Source organism: Lipotes vexillifer, unplaced genomic scaffold, assembly GCF_000442215.2.
Source record: "Lipotes vexillifer unplaced genomic scaffold, Lipotes_vexillifer_v1.1 scaffold263, whole genome shotgun sequence".
Classification (NCBI taxonomy): domain Eukaryota; kingdom Metazoa; phylum Chordata; class Mammalia; order Artiodactyla; family Lipotidae; genus Lipotes; species Lipotes vexillifer.
This window is the reverse complement of record NW_006796752.1, coordinates 2,108,046-2,119,033: the sequence shown is the minus strand read 5'-3', so window position 1 is coordinate 2,119,033 and position 10,988 is coordinate 2,108,046. Positions and strand designations below refer to the sequence as shown.

The following is a 10,988-nucleotide window of genomic DNA, read 5'->3' as shown; positions in this document are numbered from 1 at the left end:
GCAGCATATGGGTTCTTCCCGGACCCGGGCACGAACTCGTGTTCCCTGCATCGGCAGGCGGACTCTCAACCCCTGCGCCCCCAGGGAAGCCCTGCCTTTTTTTTTTTTTTAATTTTTATTTTTTTGCTGTGCCACGTGGCATGCGGGATCTTAGTTCCCCAACCAGGGATCGAACCCGTGCCCCCTGCAGTGAAAGCATGGAGTCTTAACCACTGGACCGCCAGGGAAGTCCTGCTTTTTAATTATCTCCACTTAACGGAATTTTATGTAGCTCTGGTTTGAGCCTCAAACTTTGGATTTAGATTCAAAGAGCCAATTCAGCTGGTGATTCCTAGGCCCTGTTCAGAGATAATGTGTGGTCAGTCTTTCGATTTTCCTGAGCCAAATGCCAACAAGAGACCTGTTCTCCTTCATTTTATCTGTCCCGTTATCCTTGATTCTAAAGCACTTCTTGTATTTGTTCATGCCAGTACCATGCTGGATTAACTCATTCTGTACTCTCCATAGCCCTTTCTCCAAACCCACACTATGATTTGGTTCAAAATGGAAAAGAGCTTTATTATTCTTTACTGATTATGAAGACTAAATACACTCAAATACACATACTTTATAAAATGATTCAGACGATGTAAAAAGATGACAAAAAGGAAACAACAATATCAGTAATCCCACTACTCAAATAAAACATTATTAATATTTTGAGGTATGTTTTCCAGGCTTTTATTCCATGCCCATATAAATATGTATGTATCTTAAAAACAAAAATGGGATCATACCATAAATACTGTTGGTAATATTTTCTCCCCACTTAACATGTCCTGTGAAAAATACAGACCCAGGGCTTCCCTGGTGGCGAAGTGGTTGAGAGTCCGCCTGCTGATGCAGGGGACACAGGTTCGTGCCCCGGTCTGGGAAGATCCCACATGCCGCGAAGCAGTTAGGCCTGTGAGCCATGGTCACTGAGCCTGCGCTCCGCAACGGGAGAGGCCACAACAGTGAGAGGCCCGTGTACCGCAAAAAAAAAAAAAAAAAATACAGATCCACATCATTACTTTTAATGGCCACACATAGCATTGTATTTTGGGGTCACTGCATAATTTATTTAAGTAATTCACTACTGACAGAAGCTTAGGTTTCTTCCCAACTTATGGATAGTCTAAACAATACAGCCCCAAACAAGCCAGTGTACATATCTTTTCACATTTGCATCAAGATATATTTCTAAAAGCAGAATTTCATTATTTTGTTAGGAAAAATTCCTAGAAGCGGAACTGATGAGTTGGAGTCTACAAAAAATAAAGAGAATAGAAAGAATTTAAAAAAAGAACAAAAAGAGCAAAGGAGCCAAGGAAAGAGACTATGGAGAATACTGTGAAATAGGCACCCGCTAGAGGCTGTACCTAAACAGAAGACTCTCCAAGTTTTTATTTCTTCCAGTGGCTGGGCAGAGATAATTTCTTAACCGTACTCTAGCCTCTCCTCAATAAGCTGTTAAAGTTTTCTAAAAAGAAATAATGTGGACTTCCCTGGTGGCGCAGTGGTTAAGAATCCACTTGCCAATGCAGGGGACAAGGGTTTGAGCCCTGGTCTGGGAAGATTCCACATGCCGCAGAGCAACTAAGCCCGTGCACCACAACTACTGAGCCTACGCTCTAGAGCCTGTGAGCCACAACTACTGAGCCTGCGCTCTAGAGCCCGCCAGCCACAACTACTGAAGCCCGTGTACCTAGAGCCCGTGCTCCGCAACAAGAGAAGCCACCGCAATGAGAAGCCCGCACACCACAACGAAGAATAGCCCTCGCTCGCCACAACTAGAGAAAAGCCCGTGCGCAGCAACAAAGACCCAATACAACCAAAATTAAGTAAGTAAAAAAATAAATTTATTTAAAGAAAAATAAAAAGGAAAATAATGTAACCACTGTTAACTAATAGGTAACTGGGAAGGAACTGACAATGTTCAAAGGAGAAAAATTAATAAACACAGAAAAATGTTCAGCCTTTCTTTTTTTTCTTTCCTTCCTTTTTTTTCTTGGCCGTGCTGCATGGCTTGCAGGATCTTAGTTCCCCAACCAGCGACTGAACTCAGACCCCGGGAGTGAAAGCGCCGAGTCCTAACCACTGAACTGCCGGGGAACTCCCTGTTCAGCCTTTCTAGTAAAACAATAAATTAAAACTAGTTTTAAAACTATAAAACTATTATCTACAAAATCAGCAAAAATTTAAAAACTATAATACTTAATACTAGGGACTTCCCTGGTGGCACAGTGGTTAAGAATCTGCCTGCCAATGCAGGGGGCACGGGTTTGAGCCCTGGTCCAGGAAGATCCCACATGCTGCAGAGCAACTAAGCCCATGCGCCACAACTACTGAGCCTGTGTGCCACAACTACTGAAGCCTGTGCACCTAGGGCCTGTGCTTCGCAACAAGAGAAGCCATCGTAATGAGAAGCCCACATACCGCAGCGAAGAGCAGCCCGCACTCACTGCAACTAGAGAAAGCCCGTGCACAGCAATGAAGCCCCAACGCAGCCAAAAATAAATAAATAAATTTAAAAAAACACGAAAAACGAAACTTAATACTTGTAACATTTTGAAACAATAATAAGCCTCATAAACTTAGACTTAGCTCATAGCAATAAAAATTAATCCAATGTTTTTGGAAAGTAACGTGTCAGTAGGTTTAATAAACGCCAAATTCGATTAGGGTTTTAATCTAATAATTCCACTTTTGCAGCTCTGTGTTCTTAGGGAATAATCTAGTATTAGATTATTAACTCTAGGAGTCAGGAGCTATCACAGTTTCCTTACTGCTGCATTCCCAATATCTAGCACTATGCCTCAGTTATTGGAGGCACTCAATATATGATGAATAAATGGGCAATAAAAATGTTCTCAAATCCTTTGATTAAGTAATACTGTGGAACTCTATCATTCATTTACTCATTCAACAGATATTTATTGAGTGTCTGTTCTGTTCTAGGTATTTCAATTCAATAGTTAAGTGAATTGTAACACACACAAATCTTAGTTGCATATATCACAGAATTCAAAAAAAGGAAAAACTTAAGTGCATAAAATTAAGTCCATAGAGATATTTATTCTTTTCAACTGTCAACAAACATGTAGTAAGGCCTCCTATATGCCAGATCTGTTCTAGGTGCTTGGGATACATCAGTGAACAAAATACACAAAGATGTCTGTCCTTGAGTTTACAATTTAGTTGGAGAAGGAGATAATAAGCAACAAACATAATAAATAAGTACATTACATAGTATACTAGAAGGTATTATGTGCTATTAAAAAAAAGCAGGAGAGGGTAAGAAGGATTAAGTCACAGTATTAAATAGTCAAAGTAGGCCTCACTGAAGAGGTGATTTTAAAGCAAAGACTAGAAGTTGGTAAAGGAGTTAGATAAAGAACAGCTAGTGAAAAGGTAGAAGTGGATATGGCATTTTCAAGGGAAAATAAGGAGGCCAGTGTAGCTGAAGGGTGAGGCAAGAGGGAGAAGGGTCAAAAATTAGATCAGAGATCAGTTGGGGATGGAGGCAATCAGTAAGATCATTATAAAGATATGAGTGAGACAGAAAAGCCATTGTAAGGTTTGGGCAGAGGAATGCCATGATCTGACTTACATTTAAAAAGGATGACTCTGGCTGCTTTTGTGAGTACAGACTGACTGCAAGGGCAAGAAGAGTAAAAGCAGAAAAACCAGTAAGGAAGCCTTTGATAGCAGTAATCCAAGCAGAAGATAATGCTGGTTTGGATCAATTTAGTAGCAGAGAAGGGGGTCAAAGATGGTCAGGTTTTGGATGTATTTTGAAGGTAAACCAAAAAGATATTCTGATGGATTGGGATGAGATGTGGCAGAGGAGGTGAGAAGAGGTGAACAGAGCGGGGATGAAGGAGTCATGGCTGACTCCAAGGTTTCTGGCCGGAACAACTGAAAAGATGGACTGTCACCAGCTGAAATGGGAAAGGCCGTTAGCATAAAAACTTCTGGAGGAAAGATCAGGAATTCAGTTTTCAACATGATTAATTTGATATTTTTTACTAAATGTCCAACTGGAATTGTGGAACAGGAAGTTGGATATAAGAATCTGAAGACTAGGAAAGAAATCTGGGATTGAGATATAAATTTGGAGTCATCAGCATATAGATGGTTTTGAAAGCCATCAGCCAGGATGAGATCACAAAGAGTGAGTTCAGATAGTGAAAGGTATAGGTAGAGGAGGGAAGAGGACTGAGATAGTCCTGGGGCACTCTAACATCAAGAAGTCATAGAGAAGAGGAGAAATCAGCCAAAGAGATTGAGAAGGATGGACTACTGAAATAAGAGGAAAATCAAGAAAGGGAGATGTCTTGGAAGCCAAGTAAACAAGTTGTATCAAAGAGGAGGGAATCATGAACTATCTCACTACTGGATTCTGAGTTGGTGAACTTATATGTAATAAGGTGTCATGCAATATTTCTAACAGCAAAACAATGGAAGAGTTAACTATGGAAAGACTGGGGAACTGTTAGGTTCTAGTACGTTTACTTAGACTATTATGCAGCCATTAAAAAAGATCATTAAGAATACTGTGTAGTAAGATGGAAAATACTTTAAAAAACCACAAAGGCAATCCATATTCTTTCAAGAAATATTAGAAAATATGGAGAACAAAAAAGGTGATTAAAAAGCAGCTGAAATCGTACCACCAAGAAATAAGTACTAACATTCTGACATGTAATTCCTCTAGGTTTTTCTTTCTCTATATACCTATTTATTTTTTCTAACTACTTAACTACCTATCAAATACACATACATACGTATGTCTTTTTATATAATTGGGATTATATGAGACTACAGCTCTATAACATTTTATTCAACATTGTATTTCAGTATGCTCCTATGTCATTAAATTCTTTGAAAGCATCATTTTTATTACCTACGTAATTCATCTTACATCTTACATCTTACATCTTACATAAAGCCATTTAAGCATTCCTCCTACTTGGACATTAAAAATTTTAAACATCAATATTCCCCTTATAAATAGCATATAGTATAGTAAAACTGAAAAAATACAGTTAGAGATATATAAAATATCTTTATAGCTGTGAGTTCCTCAAGGATGGAAACTGTGCTTATTAATCTTATTTATCACTTATCATAATGAGCACAAAGGTGCTCAACAATAATTTGTTGAATGAATGAATAAAAACAGCAATAAAAATTTTAAAGTAGTGGTATAATTAATTATGAGTTACTTTTCTATTACAAAAGTCTTCTGTAGTAAGTACATTTGTATTTAAAAAAACCCATAGGGCTTCCCTGGTGGCGTAGTGGTTGAGAGTCCACCTGCCGATGCAGGGGACACGGGTTTGTGCCCCGGTCCAAGAAGATCCCACATGCCGCGGAGCGGCTAGGCCCGTGAGCCGTGGCCGCTGAGCCTGCGCCTCCGGAGCCTGTGCTCTGCAATGGGAGAGGCCACGACAGTGAGAGGCCCGCGTACCGCCAAAAAAAAAAAAAACAAAAAAAACCATATACTTTCAGTAAGGAAGAGGAAAAGAGAAAATAAAGAGGAATACCTTATATTTAACAGTGAATTATTTCTTATTAAAAAAAAATATTTTTAAAGTTTCTCCCCATTTTCCAAATAACGTAAAACCACCCACCAAAGCATTAGTTATATTTTCTCTCATATTAATCTTATGCTTTCTTAATGCTGCATCATTTTCTAGTTTTTAACACTAATCTTTTAATAATTCACCCTTGTCTGAGACTTGGAAATAACAGCAATAGAGAACTCTTAAAGTACTAAATTCTTCACAGTTAAATCTATCTTATAATTTAAATGCTCTTAAAGCACAGAACTCCAAATTTTTACAGTTAATTGGAAAACTCCATATTGTATCCATATTTGACTTTGATGAAAATGCAAGATTTTTATAATATCACATAGAGAAAACTCCATTATAAATATATGGATCCAGAATACAGATATGTAAGACATCTGAAAAATCCAATGACTAGTGATAAGATTTTAAAACATTTCAACCAACAAATGGAGAATATGACAAGAAGCTGAGGGTAATTTTTACAATGTGGTTATAATTTATATTCTATCAGCAGTTACTGAGTAAAAATGAGTAGTTTCTCATGGAAGTCTTTAATAATAAAAAGTTGTTTCCATTCCATAGACCACAATAATTAGCACAGCACTCACTGAAAGATGACTTACACTGTATTAATATTTAGTAAACTGTAATGTTAAAAGGAGTTAGTTCCTATTGAACACAAAGACATGGCCCTTGCCTTCATGGAGCACATATATACACACACACGCACACATGCACACCATTAGATTATTTTCTTCTAAGGAAATAATCTTATTTCCGTTGTAACTACTATTATAGTTACAAAGCCAATTCATACCAAAGTAGAAGGTAATAGGAAAGAACATGTGAATAAAAGCATGGCTTTTGAATTAATACTTTGGCTTAGAATTCTGGCAAATTCTGCTTTAAGCTTTTTTCCCCTTTAACTGATCTCCCACCTTGCTCCCCCCAATAATGTCAATTAGCTAACTATCTCAGTGCACGTTTATCATTGTAAAAATGAAATCTGTAAACAGAACTTAAAATGAGCATGGTGATTATCACACCATACCTGTACAAGTCTGCTTCTGGTTGCTGACATTCTATCACAGCTATAAGAGTGTCCAAATTGGCAACTGTCTGTAATACTGCTGTTTCTGGAACTGCCACATGGGTCTGAAAAAAAGAAAAATTAAATCGCACAGTTTCGAGATCTACATGGGACTTTAGATAACATTTATTTCAAACCTCTTTTACATATGAAATCACAGCATTCTGTAGCTGAGATCACTTAGCTAGATGGCAGAAGAGAAAGAAGAATGTAAAATAACAAGTAGTAAAAGGAGCTACTGTGATTACCTGTCTACAGAGGACATCTGCATACCAGGAAATTAAGTCTGTGTTAACAGTCATTACTACTCTAAGTTTATTATAAAAAAGTCAATAGGGGGAAAAAAGTGAATCAAATAAAATCCTTGATTGTATTAGTACTCTGAAAATTGAGAAAAATGTAAATGTGTCCTGTATCTAAAAAAGCACCAACGTATTAGAAGATTATTTTTTTCCTAACAACACTTTTCGCTTTTCTTAAACTTGACTAAATTATGTGAGGCTCCCCTTGCAGTAAATGTATAATAATATTATTTCTTTAAAAAAAAGCTTAAGTTTTAAAAAGTTTCAGCAACTTAAAACATTTCTCCTTTATCAGGTCAAACTTTATTACCTTAACCAAAGGAAAATATTACGATAATCCAATGACATTTTGCTCACCAAGAGCGACACTCAAACATAAGCATGTACAAACCTTCAGGTTAGTTTCTCCATCCAAGCTAGCAGTTGTAACGTGACAAGAACCATCAAGTCGATCTGAGGACAGAAGCACCAAATCTGCAGGGAAAATTTCATCTTTGGCTACTCGAACAATATCACCCACCTATGGGGAAAAGTGGATATACAGATTTTAAAAGGCAAAGACTTAATTTTATTGAGTTCTAAACAAGTGGTCTATCATAATATTTTAATGTAGGAGAGCAGACTTTTAACTAAAACATAATCAGAGAATTTGTGATTTCAAAATATTACTGATTTCTATTATTTACTAAGTGCATACCCGAATGTTTTTTGATCTAGTTTTTACAAGGCCACCACTTCGAACAACATAAACAGGAGCTCCATTTACTTCATTATCTGAGTTATGTCTTAACCAATCTTCATATCCCTGTAAACATCAAAAGAATAAAAAATGCCCCTCTTAGTATTAGAAGATACTTTTTATCAAATGAGAAAAAGAAACATAAAAATTTCCCCCAAACATTTCATTCATTAGAATTATGTTAGGCTACCTGACTCAGGTATTTGACATTCATCACTACTAGAAACACTCTTTTCTCTTGGTTTTCATCACATACATGTTCCTGGTTTTCATACTCTCTAATTACTCCTCCTCAGTTTCCTTATAGGAGGCTCCTTCTATGTCACCTTAATGGGACTTTTTTTCACCTCACTTTCTCATTACCAGATTTCTTCTATCCCTGTGTCTTCAAAAAGTTCTGAAATTTAGGGACTGTTAAGAATCTGCCTGCCAATGCAGGGTACACGGGTTCGAGCCCTGGTCTGGGAAGATCCCACATGCCACGGAGCAACTAAGCCCGTGTGCCACAACTACTGAGCCTGCGCTCTAGAGCCCGCAAGCCACAACTACTGAGCCCACGAGCCACAATTGCTGAAGCCTGTGCACCTAGAGCCTGTGCTCTGCAACAAGAGAAGTCACCTCAATGAGAAGCTCATGCACTGCAACGAAGAGTAGCCCCCGCTCGCTGCAACTAGAGAAAGCCTGTGCACAGCAACAAAGACCCAATGCAGCTAAAAATAAATAAAAATAAAAATTTATATAAAAAAGGGGAAACATAAGTATTTCACAAAGAATCCTCTGATTAAATGTTAAAGAGTGGCAATTTAAAAAAAATATTTATTTATTTTTTATTTGCTTGCACTGAGTCTTAGTTGTGGCAGGAGGGCTCCTTAGTTGTGGCTTGTGGACTCCTTAGTTGTGGCTCACTAGCTCCTTAGTTGCGGCATGCGTGTGGGATCTAGTTCCCTGACCAGGGATCAAACCCAGGGCCCCTGCATTGGGAGCATGGAGCCTTATCCACTGGAAAAGACTTATGCTATTTTAGAGAAAATTCAAGAACTCAGAGGTATAGCACAAGTATAGATAATGGAATGATATCTAAGAGGTAACATTAAGTGATAAAAGTAAGGTACAGAATGTGTGGTAGTCTATGCTATCATTTGTGAAAAATATATGCTTACTAATGTGAACACTTTGTATAGATACCTGGACTAATGTACAAATAATGGCTCCCTCAGGGGAGGAGAACTAGGAGACTAAGGGATAGGAGCATACGAGATTTTTACTATATGTTAATTAATTAATTAATTAATTTGGTTTACAACAGCCAGGACATGGAAGCAACCTAAGTGTCCACTGACAGATGAATGGATAAAGAAGATGTGGCACGTATATACAATGGAATATTACTCAACCATAAAAAAAATGAAATTGAGTTATTGGTAGTGAGGTGGATGGACCTAGAGTCTGCCATACAGAGTGAAGTAAGTCAGAAAGAGCAAAACAAATACCGTATGCTACATACATATGGAATCTAAAAAAAGAAATAAAAAAAAATGTTCTGAAAAACCTAGGGGGAGGACAGGAATAAAGACGCAGACGTAGAGAATGGACCTGAGGAAACAGGGAGGGGGAAGGGTAAGCTGGGACGAAGTGAGAGAGTGGCATGGACATATATACACTACCAAAAGTAAAAAGCAGCTCGGTGCTTTGTGACCACCTAGAGTAGAGGGGTGGGACAGGGAGGGTGGGAGGGAGGGAGATGCAAGGAGGAGGAGATATGGGGATATATGTATATGTATAGCTGATTCACTTCGTTATAAAGCAGAAACTAACACACCACTGTAAAGCAATTATACTCCAATACAGATGTTAAAAAAAAAATTATTTGGCTGTGCTGGGTCTTAGTTGTGGCATGCGGGATCTTCGTTGCAGCATGCAGGATCTTTAGTTGTGGCATGTGGGATCTAGTCCCCTGACCAGGGACTGAACCCAGGCCCCCTGCATTGGGTGCACACAGTCTTAACTGCTGGACCACCAGGGAAGTCCCTATATGTTATTTTATACTGTTTCCACTTTTAAAAAATATGTGCATCTATTACCTAAAAATATTACAACATTATAAAATATAAAACAAATACTAAAGATTGCTCTGAAGGTCTATGCTTTCCAGGGAGAATCCTTTTGGGAAAGCATTTTTAAGACACAAATTATGTTGGCTCAATTTAAGATGTGGTATGTCAATTTGAGAGAAATTTAACTGAGAGTCAAAATACCTTTCCTAAAACTGTCATAAAGCATACTTTTATAGTCAGATGACATCAATAAAGCAATAATTTTAAAATTATCTTTTTCTGAAGTTATCATTCCATTTACTTCCATTGACAAATTTAAACTAAAACAAAAATGTATTAGAAATCTTTGTCTTACAAGTACAAATGAAAAAGTATCATTACATACAATCTATGATACAAAATAGACTGCTTTTTCACAAAAGCAGTCATAAGCAGATTTACTTAGGGTTTTATTTTTTATTTTTATTTTTTAAAAATTTGTTTTGTTTTGCTTTGTTTTTAGCAGTTACACAGCGATTTTACAGTGCAGGGATTTCAAGTGCTAACATAATTTCTGATTTTTCAATTGAAAACTCTAGAGACCATTTCCTGATGTTTCCTACCCTGGAAAATGTTGTTTCCCTTGATTCGTCAGACTCTGTTGTTCTTACATTCCTAATTACCTTTCATATCTTGCTTACTATTATTCTTTTGTGTAGATACACTTGTCTCCCAAAATCCAAATATATATCAGCAACAACTCTAAACAGTTGGGGAGGCATACAGTTAAAATCTTTTTAAATGAGTCTTTTTTTTTGGGGGGGGGGATAGGAGTTTTTATTAATTAATTAATTTATTTTTGCTGCTTTGGGTCTTCATTTCTGAGCAAGGGCTATCTCTAGTTGTGGCAAGTGGGGGCCACTCCTCATCACGGTGCGCCGGCCTCTCACTATTGCGGCCTCTCTTGTGGAGCACAGGCTCCAGATGCGCAGGCTCAGTAGTTGTGGCTCACGGGCCTAGTTGCTCCGCGGCATGTGGGATCCTCCCAGACCAGGGCTCGAACCCGTGTCCCCTGCATTAGCAGGCAGACTCTCAACCACTGCGCCACCAGGGAAGCCCCCAGTTAAAATCTTTTTATAAACACAAGTTCACAAACTATAATTCATCCTACATGTCACTGCCAGATTAAGCTTTCCAAAACACTGTTTTAATTCACTTTCCTGT

At 37.9% G+C, this 10,988-nt stretch overlaps 1 protein-coding gene across 1 annotated transcript in view; it reads right to left on the bottom strand.

Annotated features, from left to right (window-relative positions):
* The window catches only part of ATP11B (ATPase phospholipid transporting 11B (putative)), a 124,238-nt gene that overhangs the window by 78,479 nt on the left and 34,771 nt on the right, over positions 1-10,988 (bottom strand). The window contains exons 5-7 of the mRNA XM_007468922.1: positions 7,690-7,797; positions 7,384-7,512; positions 6,652-6,755 (exon numbers count right to left, since the gene is read on the bottom strand). Coding sequence (XP_007468984.1) covers positions 6,652-6,755; positions 7,384-7,512; positions 7,690-7,797 — 341 coding nt within the window. The remainder of the gene's footprint in view (positions 1-6,651; positions 6,756-7,383; positions 7,513-7,689; positions 7,798-10,988) is intronic.